This window comes from Eptesicus fuscus, chromosome 2 (genome assembly GCF_027574615.1).
Source record: "Eptesicus fuscus isolate TK198812 chromosome 2, DD_ASM_mEF_20220401, whole genome shotgun sequence".
Classification (NCBI taxonomy): domain Eukaryota; kingdom Metazoa; phylum Chordata; class Mammalia; order Chiroptera; family Vespertilionidae; genus Eptesicus; species Eptesicus fuscus.
The window spans coordinates 75,095,812-75,116,886 of NC_072474.1; the positions used below are offsets into that span (position 1 = coordinate 75,095,812).

Consider the following 21,075-nt stretch of genomic DNA (forward strand, 5'->3'; position numbering starts at 1 on the left):
AGTTCAAAAATATCACTGAGATGTTTTATAAATCAAATAATAAAACTTAAAACACTCTTTAAGAGTTTCTTGTCCTAGCCGGTTTGGTCACTGGATAGAGCATTGGCCTGTGGACTAAAGGGTCCCAGGTTTGATTCCAGTCAAAGACACATGCCCTGGTTTTGGGCTCGATCCCAGTAGGGGATGTGCAGCAGGCAGCCTATCAAATGATTCTCATCATTGATGTTTCAATCTCTCTCTACCTTTTCCTTCCTCTGAAATCAATAAAAAAGAGAGAGAAAGAGAAAGGAGTTTCTCTACTCCCCTGTTTACTATTTCCAAAAGTATATGATATCTCTAAATGGATTCATGATTTAACTCTCCTCAAAGGAATAGAATTATTAGTAATAACTTGGAATTCATGTCACATGAGCTCCTTGGAAATAACTTGCTCTTCTTTATAGAAGGATTCACTGATGACTTCTTTTAACAGTTCCCTTTCATTTTATCTTATTTATTTTTATTCGGTTCACTTTGTTAAAGTAGAAAATTTGCTTAGAAGTAAACGACACCCACTAACTTTAATATGTAAACTTTGATATTTATACTAAGTTATGCAGTGGTTTTAATATTAGACAAGTATTTAAAAAATAGTATTTTTTTCTGCAATAATTAGTGTACATTTCACAATCAAAACCATCGACTATCACAGGGGTAAATGCTGCACCTAAGAACATAACCCCAAAATATAAGAAAAAAAATTAAGTGAAATTGCTTTAAATACATCAGGGAGTGTATTAAATATTTTATGTTTTAAATTAATCATTTTTAGTGTAAATTATCATTCTATCATGTAATTTTGATTAAACTTTTAAGGCCAGGCAAACCCATGAATGTTTTCATATTTTACTATGTGCCAAATATACACATTGATAACTCTAGAAATAATCATCTTATTCTCTTATGACAGGTTGTGGTTTAGGGAGGGAATCTCCATCCATGGAAAAAATTGCTAATGGTTATATTGCAAAGAAAGCTGATTGGCCATGGCAAGCCAGCCTGCAAATGGATGGCATCCACTATTGTGGGGCCTCTTTGCTCAGTGAGGAGTGGCTGCTGACTGCCGCGCATTGCTTTGACACGTAAGTCCTCAGTCTGTACCAACAGGGTCACCAATTGCACTTCTTTTTCTCACCTTCACTTCTATAATTCGTATCCCTTTTTCACTAAGCATCTTAGGCCTCCCAATAGTATTCGTGATTTTTCTGGCAGGCATAGAAAAAGTGACAATTACTGAATAGTAGAAAACAATTAGACAGAGTATCTTCAGCTTTAACTGAATATGCAGCATATTCTCCAGCAATCTCAATTTTAACTAAGAACAAGCCAACACTGTCAAAATTTAAACACACTCACTAGTTTTTCTGAGCTATATTGTGGAGTTTTAAAAACTCTGCTAATAATATCCCAACCCACAAACTTACATCTGATTATCCCATAAACTTATATTTGATTTTCCCACATGGATATCTTTGGTGCTGTACTTTTATTATTTATATACTCATTGAAAATTTAACATATGGGACACTTGGAGAAAATAAAGCGATAGAGTAGCTCTAGTGAAATTCACATAAAATGTGAAAATATTCTGAATAAAATTTAACCTAAAAGAAAAGAAAGGATGAGAAAACACTGAATCAATTATGGCTCTAATCTCTCTTTCTCTCTTTCTCTCTCTCTCTCTCTCTCTCTCTCTCTCTCTCTCCCCCCCCCTCCCTCCCCTCTATACATAGATACATTTATATAACTATGCATGGACATAGTGATATGTATATGTATGTATACAATACCTCTAATTTTTATTCACTTATATTTTCTTCACAAAATAGCAATAATACATTGGTTTCTTTAAAAAATAAAATATATATATATAGCTGAAACCGGTTTGGCTCAGTGGATAGAGCGTTAGCCTGCGGACTCAAGGGTCCCGGGTTCGATTCTGATCAAGGGCATGTACCTTGGTTGTGGGCACATCCCCAGTAGGGGGTGTGCAAGAGGCAGCTGATCGATGTTTCTCTCTCATCGATGTTTCTAACTCTCTATCCCTCTCCCTTCCTCTCTGTAAAAAATCAATAAAATATATTAAAAAAACAAATACAAACTCCCCCTGAAGGAGTATACTCTAAGCTACATGAGAATGGGGGGATTTGTCATCAGCTAAATCAACACAAAGCAGTCCTAGGGGAGAAGCCTTAAATGCGAAGGTGGGAGGATCCCAATCTACAATCACCTTAAACAATTTGCCCTTCTCCCACCCTATGTCCCCTGCTCATGCAGAGTCCTGGGTAACTTTAGATCATAAATGAACCAACCATAATCCTTTTCATCTGTGATCAGTTACAAAAACCCCAAACTCTGGACGGCTAGTTTCGGAACAACTCTGAGCCCTCCGCTAATGAGAATAAGGGTGCAGTCAATCATCCTTCATGAAAACTATGCTGCCCATAAGCACGAAGATGACATCGCGGTGGTGAGGCTCTCCACTCCCGTCCTGTTTTCCGAAGATGTGCACAGAGTCTGTCTCCCGGATGCTGCGTTTGAAGTCTTGCCTAAGAGTAAAGCGTTTGTCACTGGATGGGGAGCACTTAAAGTAAATGGTGAGTGTCTCAGTAAAACAATGAAATCCTCCATCTGAGTGGAGATGTAAAATAAGATACCAAGTCAAAATACAGAAATTAGATTAAACCAGTATGTCCCATGAAAATTATGGCAGAAACAACAAACAAAAACCAGATAGTGTGAATTATGAAAACTTTGGCTATTACTATTACATGATATTTATGTTTATTGTATTCTTTATGGGTTTCTCTAAAAACTAGTTGTAACTTTTTCAAACATAATTAAAGCATATTTTTTCATATGATTTTTTCTTTCATTGCTCTTTCATATGTAAAGATTCTGTTATGGCTTCGTAATTCTTAAAGTATGTTATTTGTGAGCAGTAGTAATGTATCATAAACAGAAATAGTCTTAAGAGAGCAATCTGAATGACATTCCTGATGCTGAATATTAAATGGGGCCTTCTGACATGTATCTATAAAAGTTGTTTGAGTTTGAGAGTTTATGAGGGTGATAAGTATACTATTTTACTATACTTAACAAACCTATCTAATAAAAGAGTAATATCCAAATTGAGCATCACTCCAACACACAAGATGGCCGCCCCCATGTGGTCAAAGATGGCTGCCCCCATGTGGACACAAGATGGCCACCACAAGATGGCCAGCAGGGGAGGGCATTTGGGAGGGACCAGGCCTGCAAGAGAGGGCAGTTGGAGGCAACAAGGCCTGCAGGAGAGGGCAGTTGGAGGGGACCAGGCCTGCAGGGGAGGGCAGTTGGGGGGAACCAGGCCTTCAGGGGAGGGCAGTTGGGGGGACCAAGCCTGCAGGGGAGGGCAGTTGCGGGGACCAGGCCTGCAGGGGAGAGCAGTTGGGGGCAACCAGGCTTGCAGGGGAGGGCAGTTGGGGGCAACCAGGCCTGCAGGGGAGCAGTTAGGCATCAATCAGGCTGGCAGGGAAGTGGTTAGGGGGTGATCAGGCTCCAGGCAGAAGTGGTTAGGGGCAATCAGGCAGGCAGGCAGGTGAACGGTTGGGATCTAGCAGTCCTGGATTGTGAGAGGGATGTCCAACTGCCCTCGAGGGGTCCCAGATTTGAGAGGGTGCAGCCTGGGCTGAGGGACACTTCCCCCTCATGCACGAATTTCGTGCACCAGGCCTCTAGTATATGATAAACAGCTGATAGACATTTAGATATTGATGTAAGTTTCTAGTTTTCTTAGTTGCACTTTTTACATATGGTTTAATCTGTCCTTGACTTACTGATTCTCATTCCAGGCTCTTATTATGAAGTTGTAGTCTTATTATGTTCTTGCTCAAAGTACAGCTTTTATCTACCGAGTCTTCATCAGTTGATTTTTATAGATGTCTACTCTCTCTCGATATGCACTCTAAAATTCTCACATGGGATCCAGGTTGACACACTGTTGTTATAACTGAGAGTCCTTTTCCTCATTACTAAGGTATCTGCCTTGTTATATAGGGTATGGTGATAATTATGAAGGAGAATTAAATCCTTTGGAATTAGGCAAACTGCTTACTGATTGGAATAGAAATATATAGCATCTACCACTAGGGCAGGACCATAACACCTCTTCTAGAACCTAATTAAACTTAACATTGCCCTTTCTAGAGTAGTAGTTTAGGAGTGATTTGTAAGTTCATCATGAATCATTCAATGCCCAAAAGTGTGCAGATTACTGTGTATTGACCTAGCTATTGTTATAAGTTGCATCCTTTTTTTAAAAAAAAAATCTTTATTGTTGTTAAGTATTATACTGGTCTTTTTTATGAAACAATAGTATTTCATTTATTTAGTACTGAATTTAATTCCTAATAGTAGAGACTTGCTCTATATTGTTTTTTCTAAAGGATTCTCAATTCCCAATATAAGTGTGTCATTAGAAGAGTGACAATCCAGATTTCCTGATAAATTAGGTAAACTGTGACAGATTTTCCCAGGTAGTGATAAATGCCCTGACTTTAAATAAAATATTATCCCCATTTAGCTAAGTGATCATTGCAAGACTCAAAACCAAGTGAGCTTTGGTTTATTCATCTGAAAAAAAAAATCCATATCTATCTTTAGTAATTGTGAAAAGTATGAAGTAAGACAGTGGAAGTAAACGTGCCAAGGATGATACCTAACACATAGAAAACAAAAGGGCATCCAGGAAATATAACTTGACTCCGAAGCACTGTCATCAAGCCCAGAGTCCCACAATTTCCAGACATATATTTTATCATTAATCTATCCTTTGCAAGACACAATTAACTATTATAAATACAAGAATTTGGAAATTCTTCACTTGTTTTTTTGTTTTTTCTTCTTAGGTCCTTTTCCCAATACTCTTCGACAAGTTGAAATAGAGATCATAAGTAATGACATATGTAATAAAGTTAATGTATATGGTGGTGCTGTGTCATCAGGAATGATATGTGCTGGATTCTTGACAGGAAAACTCGATGCCTGTGAGGTAAGACTAGACACAAATCCAAAAAAAAATTAATCTGTTGATATAAATGAGCTCACTGACCATAAGTCAATGTCACTTCATGGATCTCCATAAAATTAAGTTCTGCAGGAGAGAGCAGAGTGTAAAAGGAGGGAAAGGAAGAACCATAAGAAATACTCCTATTATTATCTCCATGCAAATGTAAAAAATGACCACCAGATGCACATTAGGGCTCTAATTAGAGAAAAGGAGTCGCAGCAGATAAGAGAAACTAAGTCAGGAAGCCACACAATCAGTGCTTCAAGCCATAATTATAATTGATAGTTAGATATCTAATCCCTACTAGTTGTAAGGCATTGTGAGATGGGATTGGCAGTATCATTCTATGGGTGCTTGAGCCATTGACCTTAAATAGTACATCCAGAGAGAATTACACTATTTAGAAAAAAAAATTGTCTTAATCATTAAGCATTTAAAGAGAATATCACTTTTATTTTTTCCCTTTTTAAAAATGTATTGGGGTAACACTGGTTAACAAAATTATACAAGTTTCAGATGCACAATTTCACAACATGTCACGCATACAGTGTATTGTGTATTGACCACCCCAAGCCAAATCCCTCTCCATCATTTATACCTCCTATGGTCTCCTCCACCTCCCCTCATCTTCCCTCACTCTGGCTATCACCACCCTGTTGTCCCAGTCCATGAGTTTCTTCTCTTTTTTTTTTCTTTTTTGCTCAATTCCTCCACCTTTCCCACCCAGCCTCCCAACTCCCACCCCTCCAACCGCTGTCAGCCTGCTCTCTGTTTATGAGTCTGCCTCAGTTTTGCTTGTTAGTTCATTAGATTCCACATATGATTGAAAACATATGATACTTGTCTTTCTCTGACTGGCTTAGTTCACTTAGTATAATGCTCTCCAAGTCCATCCATGCTACCACTTTTAAAGTCTGGTTATATAAAAGAAGAAAAATAAATATCAAAATTAATAAAGATTTTACCTATAGCATTTGAAACTGAGCTCAACATTTCATAATTCTTGAAGGATTAGGAATGGCTTTTAGATTGTTACACATGAGTGCTTTTTTATATGCAAAGTTGCCACCATTGATCTGCCATTGATAATAAATATTCATTCACTTATTCATTCACTTTTTGTGTGAATTGCAAGGTACTATGGCAATTACTGAAGGAAACATAAACACTTAAAAAAGCAGGAGTCCATGATGAATTTACAATCTAATAACAGCACATAAGTACATAACTAAAAGCAGTGGACAGAAGACAAGGATTTGGCTACATATTCTGGAATACAAGGCCTCCTTCTACTAGTTTTAATTCTTAAGAAGCAGAAACAACATGTATGCTTCAAGATAGAACTGGATCACATGACTTTTGAGGAAGAAAACAAAAAAGTCTATAATTAGAATAGACTCAAATCCACAAAAATGAATCTGTTGAATAAAAAGTTGTATTTGAGTTTATAAGAAAGCAGATTTCCTCTTTCTATTGGTCCATGCTCTCTTGCTTCCTTCACCGCTAGCACACTGAAGATCTAAGTTCGGATGTGGGCTAACTTAGGAGAGGAGCTAAGGAGCTGCGGAGGATAGCTTTTGGTAGACCAAGGTTTTCACACTCTGTCCACTGTGCACTGAAATGTATGAAAAAGCATATTAAGGAAAGAGAGCTAAAGTGATAAGACTCTGGGATCCCATGCCTACTTCAAACAGGACCGTTTCTCTTATTTTAAAAAAAAATATGTAAGGGACTTCCACATAATACTTTTTTGGAATGAATAGGTTCATTGCTAAAAGATAAGTACAAATCAGTTGTCCACATCTAAGGTTAAAGATGTCAGGAAAGTCCTCAGGATTCACAACATCCAAACCAGATCTTGAAGGCTCGGGATTGCATCTTAGTTTGGAAGCAAAATCATTTGTGTAATAAATGGTGCACATTGGCTTGGAGTGCCCTTTGCAAATCTTCTTCCTCTCAAACCCCCTGCTACACAGTGATAAGGTGCCCAGGACACCTTTCTATCAGCTGGTGAGAGTGGAACAAGGTGAGACTTAAACTCAAAGCAAGAGATTATTTCTACGTAACAGAGTTAGGAGAGGCTTCATTGTAGAGGTGATGTTTAGTTGAAGCTTGAGGTATCTTTTATGTAAGAACTGGACACCTAAATTTAGATACAGTTTGCACTCTCTATTTAGATAGAGCAAAACTAAAAAACTATACAAGGATAAAAATGAAACATTATCTTTGTTATCATCTTTCAGGTGAAGGCATTAATAGAGATAAGCAGACATAATAAGATAATAAGTAATAGCACAATTATTATATTAATGCTAATAGCAAGTAGAAATAGAATTAGTTTTACATACTTTAAAATATTAATTTATTAGATATTAAGTTACTGATTAACTGTCATTCTGACACTCATTTATTACATTGACAATATTTTTCTTCTTCTCTAGGGTGATTCTGGGGGACCTCTGGTTATAGCACCTGATAGAAACATCTGGTATATTATCGGAATAGTAAGCTGGGGAATAGACTGTGGTAAAGAAAACAATCCTGGAATTTATACAAAAGTGACTCATTATCGGGACTGGATTAAATCTAAAACTAATATCTGATGCAACAACCATCTACCTCCAAGTGTAAATGTCATGTGTGGTGTCCAGGAAATTGTGTCCAGTATGTGTTTGCCATGTATGCTGTCATTGAGGTCAAGATGCAAATAAGCATGATCTGACAACTCTCCCCCCTTAGATGTGAGGAGAAGGTAGGCTTTCTTTCACATAATCTGAAGTGTTTTGCTGACCATGAACACACAAGATCCACCATTGCTGCTGTGTCTCTGATGACCTCCTTGTTCACCTTTCTATCACTACTACACACTTCTCAGTTTAGCATAATCCAGCAGTTTAAGTACGTAAGTACCACTTGGCTAAGCATTCTCTATTTTTTTTCCGCTGACAGATCACACTGTCCTTTTCCTGACTCCAAGGTTTTTACCTTCCTCATCAAATAGCTCTCATTAGGAATCTGTAGGTCCATGTACTAGGCAAATCACAGTGATTAGTATTGGCCAATGCTAACACAAATGATGGAGGGGCACTAGACATGAAACCAGGACTTAAGAGATGGCCCTACTGTGAGTTCTTTCCCCTTTGCCCTCAGATGCATATTTTACCTCTCTTTGAAACTTGAAGAAAAACTGTAATTTACATTTACACCCAGATTTTAATCTCCTTAAGCAACTACACTAATCTTTACTTTTGAACAATAATGAAATATTTGAGTCAGACAGCAGGAGAACTGAAAATATTGCCTAGCACTGGATTTTGTTTTAAATTATGTAAAAATGCCTTTTGATAGTCAGAAAAGAAAAGTTTCTTGGCCTTTTCACTGGGTGGGACTGAGAAGAAGAGGCAAGGACTGGATAAGAATGAGCTTCTTGCCTCTCTAACAAGGGGAGAAGTTCCGATCTGAGTGCAAATTTACTTTTCATTTCTGTTTAATAATTTCCTAATACAGTTTATTTTCTAAAAAAATTTTTATTTTCAATCAACTTCAGAACAATTAAGGAAATCACAGAATAAGTCAATGTAAATTAGATATTCATAAATAATTTAAACAAGAAGCCAGTATAAAATTAGACATTCATGGATACTTTGATGCAAGATTTTGGGAAATATCTTACTATACAATATTTCAATTTTCTGTTTAAAAGTTAGGCATTATTTGAAGAATGGTATTTATAGAGAAACTTAATCAAGAAAGCATCTTTGAAATGGTTTCATTATTTTCCTAGGTCATTTTCATATATAATTAAATGCATTTTTTGTGGCACTGTACATGGCAACATGACATGAGTAATATTCAACAAAACTCAAACTTTCTCCTGTGCATCTAAACTTTTATTTGCTTCCCCCCTCTTTTTACAATTAATTAATTTAGTTAATGAAATAACTGTCAATGCTAAGAATTTTTTTTAGTTTTATATCAAGGGAGAGTCTCTCTTGTACTGCATAATATTATGTTATATACATTAAAATATATTTATAATAATAAAGTCAAACTCATTCTTTTTGGTCATCACTATACTGCAGGGTTTCTCATCCTTGGTACCATAGACATTTTGTCAGAGATAAATCTCTGGGGGATGTGGTACATGGAGGGCCAGCAGCTATCCTCTACTTTGCAGAAGGTTTAGTAGCATTCCTTCTTTCTACACACTGGATGCTAGCAGTAACCCTACCAAGTTGCAACAAACAAAAATGAATCCAGACATTGCAAAATGTCCCTTGAGTGGCAAAATCATCCTCAGTTGAGAACCTCTGCATGGGATCAATAGCCAAAAGAAAAAAATCACTGTTAAAAATCTTGCACCATAATTTTCTTACATGAGTTTGGGAACATCTTTCTCCTTCCCATTTTCATTTTTTTAATTTTAATTGAATTTTTAGAGAGAGAGAGAGAGAGAGAGAGAGAGAGAGAAACATCGATCAGATCGAGGGATAGAACATGCAACCTGGGTATGTGTCCTGACCAGGAATTGAAGCCATCACCTTTTGGTGTATAGGACGACGCTCCAACCAACCGAGTCACACCAGCCAGGGCTCTTCTCCCTCTTTTTATAATGCTGATGTATTGAGGATGCTGAGAAACCATCATGATCACACCCATATCTAAACAATTCTAGCTAAATTAAGATTATTTAGAAACTGGACCTGGCTGGAGGAAAGAGGCTGTTTGAAGTTTGAACAGCTTTGGGCAAATAATTCATCTGTCTATCTATACAACCACCTATAGAGAGATTTATATAGAGAGAAATCTATATACTATAAAGTAAAAGGCTAATATGCAAATTGACACTAATGGCAGAACAACGCAGGAGCTGCCCCCTGGTAGTCAGTGCATTCCCACACGGGGAGCTCCACTCAGCCACAAGCTGGGCTGATGGCTGCTGGTGCAGTGGCAATGGTGGGAGCCTCTCCTGTCTCCTCGGACATTCCCCAAGGGCTCTCGGGCTGCCAGAGGGATGTCTGACTGCCAGCTTAGGCCCAATCCCCTGGGGAGCGGGCCTGAGCTGGCAAGCCCCAATGTGCAGGAACTTTTCAAGACTCTGCTTGTATCATGTTTACTAATGTCTCATTTGCCAAAGCAAATCACAAGGGCCAACCCAGGTTGGGAGGGATCTACATTAGAAGGCATGATTCATTGGAGGCATTACTGTAACCATCTGTCACACAGAGCCTGCTCTAAGACTGCCAAATTGGGGGTGGGGGAGGGTGCAGCCTGGGCCCGGCACTGTGACTGCCACCCAGATCCCTCCCCCTGTACTCCTCAGAAGCAAGAGGAAGAGCTACTGAAAGACAAGAGGGCTTTGCCAGTGACACAGGAACACCCCCAAATCCTGGTACCTTCCACACCTTAGCTTTGGCTGCTCCTCTGGTTGGGAAATCACTTTTTCTCTGCTGCAGGGATGACGGTGGGATAGTGTCTGTGGGGAAGGGAAGGCTGCGTGAGACTCCATGGATGGTCCCAGTCGGGGCTGCAATAATCTTCCCAATCAGCCATGGAGAACACAGTGTGGAGGTCAAGCCCACCGTCTGAGGGCAGAAGGAGGTCCTGGCATCAGAGCTGATGGTGCTGCTGTGTCTACAGGCCAGAAGGAGGGGCATCCCCCAAGTGGTTCCGGACTTTGAGAGGATACAGGCTGAGCTGAGAGATCCCCCCCCCCCCCCGCCCCCTACCAAGTGCACAAATTTTCACACTCCGGGCCTCTAGTAGATATACATATATCTACAAAGAGAGTTATTTCTCAAATACCTTAATTCTGCAAAATTGCACCATAAATATCCTATTTAGTATCTCCAAAATGCATAAAGAGATACTACTTGAAAGAGCATTATATATTTGGCTGAGGCAGAATGGTCCACTCCATCATTCACTAACAGTGTAGAGTGTAGACTAGAAAATTGCAAAGCAACACTAGACACTAAAAGCTGCATTGTCCAATATGGTAGGCACTAACCAGATGGGGCCACTTAGATTTAAATTAGTGTAAATGAAATACAATTAAAATTTGATTTCTTCAGTCATACTAATCACATTTTAAACACAAAATAGCTACCTATGGCATATTGAGCAGTATGGATATACATCATTTCCATCATTGCAGAAAATTTTATTGGACACTACTGACCTTAAACATTCTATGCAACTACTTACAACAGCAATTTTCAACCTTTTTCATCTCATGGCACACAAAAACTAATTACTAAAATTCTGCAGCAAACCAAAACACTCACTATATGTTTTGCTAATATGACAGAAAAATTGGTATAAGTTCGATTCATTCACACCAGACAACTATTGTTGTGTTGACCAGTATCATATTTTTATATGACACTCTAAGGGAAAAGAGGTCAGTGCCCTGACTAAATGGGTATTGCTTGTTTTAAAAATTCTTGCAGCACACAGGTTGAAAATCATTGACTTACATAATCACTTATTCATTGAACAAACATTATTTGAGGCTCTATGTGTCAGACATTGGGTACTCTAGACACTGGGTATACAATTGTGTATAAAGCCAAGTCCTGTTTTCAAGATCACATAAAAAGGTAAAAGTGTGTTTGATAACTGCTGGTGAAAGTAGGAAACCCTTGGGGTGTGTGGCTCCTTTCAGACTCTCCTTCCTCTAGGGGCACTGGTCCAGGAGTGGAGAGGTGAATCTCTGTATGAGTACAGCAGGCCCACCAGAGACCCACAGGTAGATGGAAGTGATCAGAAATCACTTTTCAACCTTCCAAAGATCCCAGAACTTCCCTAATTAATGGTACATTAAAGAATAAAAAAGTCCTTTGTTGCTTTTTAAATAAACATGAAATTTCTTATAACTCAAAAAGATATATAATGACAACCAAAGAAAAGAGTATCAAGTAAGGGAGAAGTATCAGAGTCACAAAGTTAAAAATATTAAATGATGTTTTAAGCAAGAAGCCAACCCAAATAAAACAAGGATTGGCATGTGCAATATGCTAATGTCATTTTGGTTGCCAGAGAGGAGGGAAGGGTGGTGATGAGTAAGAAGGGGGAAGGGGAATAAGAGGCACAACTTCCATTTATAAAATAAAATAAAATAAAATAAGTCATAGTGACGTAATGTACAGCACAGGGAATACAGTCAATAATATCATAAAAATTGTGTAGTGATGTTACTAGACATTGTAGAGATCACTTCATAATTCATAAATATATAACTGTTGAATAAATAGGTTGTACACCTGAAATTAATATAATATTTTATGTCAACTATACTTGCAAAAAAAAAAAACAACGCTGCAAGATACTAAGAAACTTAGACCAAATGTGTTACTATGCTGCCATCTCCTGGTCAATGTTATTTTTAAAATATATTTTATTGTCATCTCATTTCAAACTATAATTTATACAATCTATGTTCCAACATAGAGTAATACACAGAAAAATCTGGCAATCTCTCCAAAATTTTCTCCTAAGCTAATCAAAGTTTCCAGTTTTATATATCTTTTCATGGTTTTCTTTGTTTATATAAACATAATCTAAAGGATTTACCCACTTAAAAAATTGTATCTTTTTATCTGCCCCTCTCTCATTTCTGCCAAAATGCTGAACTAGCATAGCATACCTACTCCCTCAAAATCAATCCAATCAGAAGAAAGAAGTAAACATGAATTCTAGGCCAGGAAATTATAATAAAAGTGAGAGACGAGGAGACTGAGGCTATCCTGAACTGGAGTATGTGAGGAGGGTGGGTGGCGGAAGCCTAGAGTGGAATAAGAGAATACTTAAAGAAACACTTTCTAAGTTTTACTCTTTCATCCCTCACCCTGACCCCCAACACCCTTCCTTTCCTGATGTTGCCTTGAGACAATGTTCTCCTGCTTTTCATACCAGAAACTAGTCACAGCAATCCAGACTGCCAATTTTGGAAAGTATCAAGGCAAATGTCTACTAAGGAGAGGAGTTTCTACAAAAGGTGACAACTAAGCAGCCACTTTCAGATATTCTCTTCCTCACGCACACTCCTCCAGACCTCCAGGGCTGCTATTGTTTCCTCCTAGTGCCGCTTAGCTACTCCTCCTATGGCCAGCCTTCACCCTCAGAGAAGAGCCAGTGTTGAGCTTCTCAGTTATGCTCTAGCCCCAATCACCCGCTCATCTAGTGGCTTTGATAAGTAGAGTGTCCTCTGGGCCACCTCACATAGAACATATCCCCTGATGGGTCTTCCAGCTTTACACAACATATCCAGCATCTTTATTTCTTTCACCACTCTCTACCAGGACACATAGGGCTTTTCTTTTCTTTTTCTTTTTTCATTTTCTTTTTTTAACCCTCACTTAAGGATATGTTTGTTTTTTTTGGTTTGAAAGAGAGAGAAAGGGGGATAGAGAGATAAACATTGTTGTGAGAAAGAAACATCCATCGGCTGCTTCTGATACACACTGCAACTGGGGATTGAACCTTCAACCTGGATATGTGCCCTGACCAGGAACCAAATCCACCACCCTTTGGTGTAAGGGATGACCAACTGAGCCACACTGGCCAGGGTCATAGGGCATTCCTGCTTCACTCAGCTTTGACTATTGCTTTCTTCAGGCTAAGAGCCACCCTAGCAGCAAATCTGCCCAATCTCCTTGGGTCCTTGCCAGTATGTTAAATACTATATCTCAAGAAAGTCAATAAATTCTTATTTAATTGTCTTTCATTCAATGCTGCTTCATCAACCACCCTCAAAATTCAATGCCAGAAACAGGAGTGCCCCTCTGTTGGCACATACTTATTCTTATAGTATTTTCAGTGCACTGTCTTCTTCCTCCCTTATCAGACCCTGCACATTCCTAGCTGTTATTAGCCTAGTTGTCAATCAAGGAGTTGGGAATATCTCTCAAGAAGGCACCTGTGTCTTAATAGGCCTGCTCTGCTTGATCAAGCAGTGGAACCATTAGTTCTAACTGAATTTTATGCTGAAGCTAAATACATGAAAGAAATTACATTGAAGTAGATCTGGTTGAAATGAGCAGAGCATACCCAGAATCCCACTTACCAGAAATGTTTTGTGAAAGCTATTGTCCTAGAGGTTTCAGGAGGAGACTTCTTATTCTGTTTAAAGAAAGGTCATGGCTTGGATACTGATCCAGGAATATCATAGGCATAGCTATCATACTATCCACGCTTCTAATTAAATAGAACAAAAATAAGGGAATATGTTCATGTACTTATTTTAATCAAAGTTGCCAGTTAATGCAGTTAGTTACAAGTATAAGTTATACATATAAGAATCTACTTGAATTAAAAGATTAAGGTATAAAATCTTTCTTTTTACTGCCTGCATCTCTGAGCGATGAAATCTATGTTGGTTGTTTTGCATAGAAGGTGAGGTCAATCCTTTACTGCTTACTCTAACAACCTTGAGGTTTATTCAAACTGTGAAAAACTCTTTCTGTCCTTTAACAATTAGATAAAGATGGATTGTTGATTCTGAAAACTATGAAGACTGGCAGCATCACTTAAGAATGTATGTTTTTTCCTTCTGCTACAAATATTCTATTCTCAGAACTAAACTCTTATCAAATGTGTTCTTGATTTTTGGTTTGCACTTGAAATTTTATGGGAAAATTAAAACTTTTCCAGATAATCTAATCTGAAGAAAATGCACTTGGATACAATTTGAAAGTGAACTGTGGATGATATAGAAAATTATAAAAATCTGGGGGTCTTTAGACATTAAATATCGTTTCCTATACCATGGACTGGGTGGCTTAAACACAAATAGTTTATCACTCACAGTTGTGTAGTCTGGGAAGGTCAAGATCAGGCACCAGCAGATCTGGTATCTAGTGAGAGGGTGCTTCTTGGTTCATAGATGGCCATCTTCTTGTGATCTCACCTGGAAGAAGAGACAAGAGCTCTGTGGGGTCTCTTCTAATAGGGCATTAATCCCATTCATGAGGGCTCCACTCTCATGACCTAATCACCTTCCAGTGGCCCCACCTACTAATATGATCACATCGAGGGCTAGGGTTTCAACATACAGATTTTGAGGAGACATATTCAGTCTACTACAGATGGTTCCTCAAAACATTAAGCATAAAATTGCCATATGAAACAATTCCACTTCTGCGTATCTGTCCAAGAGAATTAAAAGCAGGGACAAACAGATACTTATTTGCACACCCATGTTCACAGCAGCATTATTCTCAATAGCCAAAAGGTAAAAGCAACCGAAGAAGCCATTGACAGATCAATGGAGAAACAAAATGCGGTGTAGATTCATGTAATGGAATATTATCCCACCTTAAGAAACAAGGAAATTCTGGCACCTGCTACAATATGGATGAACCTTGAGGACATTATGCTAAGTGAAATAAAGACATGCTGTGTGAGGTACCTAAAGTAGTCAAATTAATAGAGACAGATAGTAGAAAGGTGGTTTCCAGGGACTGGGGGAAAGGAAAAATTGGGAATTAATGTGTGATGGGTACAGAATTCCAGTTTTGGAAGATGAAGTTCTGGAGATGAATGATGGTGATGGTTGCAGAACAATGTGAATATACTTAATGCCAAGGAACAATATACACCTAAAAATGGTTAAAACAGTAAATTTTGTTATATGTATATTTTATCACAGTAAAACAAGAGAGGACCTGGCTGGTGTGGCTCAATAGTTGAGTGTTGACTTATGAACCAGGAGGTCACAGTTTGATTCCAGGTCAGGGCACATGCCCAGGTTGCTGGCTCGATCCCCAGTAGGGGGCATGCAGGAGGCAGCCAATCAATGATTCTCTCTCATCACTGATGTTTCTATCTCTCTCACCCTCTCCCTTCCTCTCTGAAATCAATTTTTAAAAATTCTTTAAAGGAGAGGCTCTTTTGTTCGGCTAAGGAGAGGGCCGTTGGCGTGGGCCTGCGGTACGCCGCTTCAGTGAGGGGCTCCACCGGGGCCACCTGGCCTGTTGCTTTTCTGGGCGCCACTCCTCCGCCCCCCCCCCACCCCCACGTGACGCGCCAATAGCGCAGCACCGATTCCTCTCGTGCTTTTGGGCACTGCTCTGAGCAGCGTCACCCTTTATACCAGAAAACTGGCGGGCACTATGGGGGAAAAAAAAAAAAAAACAAGAAGAAAGTGGAGGAGGTGCTAGAAGAGGAGGAAGAGGAATATATGGTGGAAAAAGTTCTCGACCGTTGAGTGGTAAAGGGCAAAGTGGAGTACCTTCTCAAGTGGAAGGGGTTCTCAGATGAGGACAACACGTGGGAGCCAGAAGAGAACTTGGATTGCCCTGACCTCATTGCTGAGTTTTTACAGTCACAGAAAATAGCACATGAGACAGATAAATCAGAAGGAGGCAAGCGTAAAGCTGACTTTGATTCTGAAGATAAGGGAGAGGAGAGCAAACCAGAGAAGAAGAAAGAAGAGCCAGGAAAGCCTCGAGGCTTTGCCCAGGGTTTGGAGCCAGAACAGATTATTGGAGCTACAGACTCCAGTGGAGAGCTCATGTTCCTGATGAAATGGAAAAACTCTGATGAGGCTGACCTGGTCCCAGCCAAGGAAGCCAATGTCAACTGCCCCCATGTTGTCATATCCTTCTAGGAGGAAAGGCTGGCATGGCATTCCTATCCCTCAGAGGATGATAACAAAAAAGATGACAAGAATTAACTCTCTTGAGTACCAGCCCCTGTCACATCTGACTGTGGGTTTCAAGTGGGGAGGGGAAGGAGTTCTACTTGTCTTAATGCATAGAAGTGGCTTGAGAAGATGTCCTTTGAAGAGCCAGAATAGTTTCTGTGCCCTACAGCAGCCCAAGTGCTTTAAAGCCGTTCCATGCTGCATAGTTTGCACACCCATCCATTTGGAGGGGAAGGAGGATAAGAGTTTCAAGGCAATTCATTCTGCACTTTGCTGAGAAAAGGGAAAGGCCTTCTATGAAGGACAAAACTTGCAGAATGGGTGTGTGTGAGAGCAAAAAGATACTGTAGATCTTCAAAGAGCATCTCCACAACCCACAGCCTTCTTCCCAATAATGTTAACTGCATTTTTACAGCGTAGCATGTGTGTAGTTTTTGGCTATTACTGCTGTACTATTTGGGGGTGGGAGGGATGGGGTAGGAAGGGAGATGAGTAGGATTGTTTTTATTAAAATTTGGGACCTGGTTGCGGAAATGGTGAAACAATGAAAAGAAGAAACTGCTAATGATTTGGTTTTGGTGTCCAGAATATTTTCTTTTTAAAAAATGTAATTGGCAATCTAATTGAGGACTCTGAGAGACTGTTTAAAAGCTGTGAATGCCTGAAACTTACAGGCCAAGGTGTTCCCTGCCTGAGATGAATTCTGTTCCCAACAAAGGACTAAGCCAGTTGCTAAGTTACCAAAGCTGCCATTTGGGGTGGGGGGTGGAGGGGTGGAAATTAGTTGAGAAGGGAAAGTCTTTTATTGGAGCATATATATAGGCAGATTATTCTGTCTTAGAGGTGCTAATTCTTGAAATTGACAAAACCCTTTCTTTTCTAATTATGAAGCTATAGATATTAGCTTGTCCATCCAAGCTCCTGGCTGAGGTAATTGTGGAGAGGTGAAGAGGATGGTATAGGAGGTGTGAGAGTAAAGAGAGGGGCCCATGTTTTTAGGATGAAAAAAACTCTTGGAGCCTCTCTGTTTTTTGAACTTTGAACTCTGAAACCATTGGTGGCAGTGTTCAGTCACTGACAACACAAGTTCATTGAATCACTTCAAGAGTTGGATTATTTCAAAAGCCCTGGTCTCAGGAGAAGATTCAACTTTCACTTTCATACTGGGGCAGTGGTTCACTTTAAGACACAAACAAAAATTCTTTTTTTTTAATCCCAAGAATTAACTAATATCCAAACTGCTGTCCTTACTCATAAAATCCATCAGTTATTGACATCATCCAGTCCTACATCTAGAACTTCATTGTAAAATCCTTTTAGGCATGTGTTAGATTTCTGTGAAAACGCTGTTTAATTATAAACTTCATACAACACTGTCAGTATTATTTTAATAAAACTATAGATTTATTAAAAAATTCTTTAAAAAAAGTAACAAAAGAGAGGGGCAGAAAATGAGGGAACACAGAAAGAACAGAAAAGACAGCCATATGGAGACTGAGGCAGAGAATAGTTTTCAGATATGAGCCAAGGAATTCCTGGGGCCACCAGAACAGGAAGAGGCAAGGAAGGATTCTTCCTAGAGCCTTTGGAAGGAGTGTAATACTGCTGACACCTTAATTCCAGATATGTGGTCTCTTGAACTGTGAAAGAATAAATTTATGTCTTTTAAGTCACTAGGTTTGTAGTAATTTGTTACAGCAGACTCGGGAATCTAATACAGAATGTATGAAGAAGGTCATCAGCTAAGAGTGAGAGTGGGAGAGTAGCTGAAGGGGTTTGAGGAAAAGAGAGAGGTGAGAAATTGCCCTGGGGTATGGGAAAGTCAATAGCCTGGAAACATATAAAATGACTGCCTGCAGCATTAGGAGCTACTTTAGGATCATAAACAGGAATTTAAAATGAGATAAATCGGTTTGTGTGGTTTTTCCTACAGATCTGTTTATCTGTACAAGGGTACAGGTGAAGAATCATAGAAACTTGAATTTATCCAAGGTTATCTTTTCATCAAGAGAGTACAAAGTAAAAGACAAGTAAAACAGTTGATGATCTATGTAAAGAACTGATTTTAATGATTGTCTTCTTTTGTAACTGCTCTCATCTTCAGGTACCTACAACATACCCTGACACATCATAGGAACAGAGCAAATATCTATTTGATCAATTACTAAATGGCATGATATTTACCATAGTAGGCTTCTCCAAAATAAACATAACACAATAGAGTCTGAGCTACATCACAGATAAACCTAACCACACCACAATCTCCTGTGTGTGGGCCCATGAAATGCTCTTCTTGTGATCCTGTGGAAGAGCCTAATTTCTACCAACACCATGACTCCTAAGCTTTGTGATGCTTTCCACCTATTCCCTTCTTACATGACAATACTTGTTTGTCACCTGGTATCAGTTCTGTCATTTCCCCTCAGGAGAGAGAGAACAAAAATATCAGTTGAAGAGAAATATTCAGAGAAATATCTCACTTCTCCAAGAAAAGTATATTGCCATTGTTGATATAATCCTTATGCTGTATATGTTTGTCAAAACTCAGCATTTTTAGTGAATAGTTCTGTGAATTTTGGCAAACACATACAGCCTATAACCACCACCACAAAATAGAAAACATTTTCATCATCTCTGGTAGTGAATGCCTCCCTGCCACCATCGGACTCTGGAAATTTTGATCTGTTTTGTCCTTAGGAGCTTTGTTTTTTCTAGAATGTCCTATTAATGGAATCATGCATTTTGAGTCTAGATTCTTTTACTCAGCATAACTCTTTTAAGGTAATCTCATTTTATTTTCATATACGTTACTATTCTCAGAGAAGAAAAAATTATATTCAGAAAGCTATGAACCTACTCAAAGCTGTAGTTCTTGAGGGTCAGAAATTTGGTTCCAGTTGCTTCAAAGTTGTATGCTTCTTGTTCACTATGCCATATTGCCTTCTGTTAGCTGATGGCTTATACAACTCTCACTACCAATTCTTGAATTTAGCCATTTAGTCCTCTACCCTCCTGCAAACAAAGACCAGAAAGCTTAGAAGACAGACATCAGGGCCAATAGAGGCTGTCTAAGCAAACTTCCTGCTATGTTTGCCATGCTGACATTGGGGCAGCCACCATGTTATCTTAATACTATTAACGATTCAGTTCTTACATGTGCCACTAGTGTGGGGAGCATTTTACATGCATTCTTTCACTTAATTCTTACAACAGTCTGGAAAGCTATTTTGAATTCCATGCACAGAGGAGGAAGCTTAGGTGCAGGAAGGGCCAACCAGCAGTAGTGTCGGGGAGCCAGGATTTACAGACAAGGGTATTTTCTTTTTCTTTTTCAAAAATATACATTTACTTTACTCTCAAATTCACATGGAAATTCACCAATAGGTCCATAAAAAAAGTTAACAAATTTTAACAGACATTATACAAATTATATTCTCAAAAAAATGGAATTAAACTAGAGCTCAAAAGCAGAAAGATAACTGAAAAATCTCCAAATAATTGGGAATTAACCAGCATACTACTAGTAATGTGTATTTTCCTCCAAAGTCTGAGCTTAGGAAAGGGACCAGGCCTTCAGCCCCTTACAGTGGAAGTTGCCATTTAGTACCAGACAGTGTGCTAGGCAGTGCCACATACATTATGTTATTTAATTCTCACAAAAGTGGTACATAAATTTATATGCAAAGGCCGCTGCAGGCAGCTTGGGTGGGATTGTAAATTGGATGAGGTGGTATCATAAGGAATCATTTCATACAGGAGAGCACATGCTGAAAGGGTTTATGTAGCCTGTCAAAGTTCACCTAACTATAGGATTCCATTCTAAGTCCATGCCTCTGTTCACTATCCCTTGAAGCACTATGTCAGTGGGGGAGATGGGGAGGGGAAGGGCAAGGAGGGAAAAGATGGAAAGAAAGGAAACAGAAAGGAAGGGAAGAATGTAGCTATGTGTGCTCCTTCCTTGTTAGTTCAGTCGAATGAGCTTCACTAAGGGTTTCTCTGAAAAATGTTAGCTAAGAAAATACATACAAATAAATTAAGGACTTCTAACAATATTAGCTGATATTTTTGTAATGCTTCCATTGCACAAGGCACTAATCCAAACATTTTACCTATTTTAACACATTTATACTTCAAAAAGCCCTATAAGGTAGTCACTATTATTATTTCTATTTTACAGACTACTACAATTTAAACCCTGGCACTCTAATTCTAAAGAGTTTGTCCACTTAGAGCACGACACGCACAGTACTAAAATTATTTCAAATATACTCTCCCTATGAGTTAGAAGCAATGACTGATAATAACCTTTGTTTGAGTAGTGTTTCCCTTTAAATGGGTA

The 21,075-nt window shown here is 38.8% G+C and overlaps 1 protein-coding gene and 1 pseudogene across 1 annotated transcript in view; both read left to right on the forward strand.

Moving 5' to 3' along the window:
* The window catches only part of LOC114228768 (transmembrane protease serine 11G-like), a 32,595-nt gene extending 24,903 nt beyond the window's left edge, over positions 1-7,692 (forward strand). The window contains exons 7-10 of the mRNA XM_054722196.1: positions 950-1,121; positions 2,377-2,636; positions 4,929-5,071; positions 7,531-7,692. Coding sequence (XP_054578171.1) covers positions 950-1,121; positions 2,377-2,636; positions 4,929-5,071; positions 7,531-7,692 — 737 coding nt within the window. The remainder of the gene's footprint in view (positions 1-949; positions 1,122-2,376; positions 2,637-4,928; positions 5,072-7,530) is intronic.
* A 2,855-nt stretch (positions 7,693-10,547) lies between these two features.
* On the forward strand, positions 10,548-16,700 carry LOC129150500 (chromobox protein homolog 1-like; annotated as a pseudogene).
* The last annotated feature ends 4,375 nt before the right edge of the window (positions 16,701-21,075 follow it).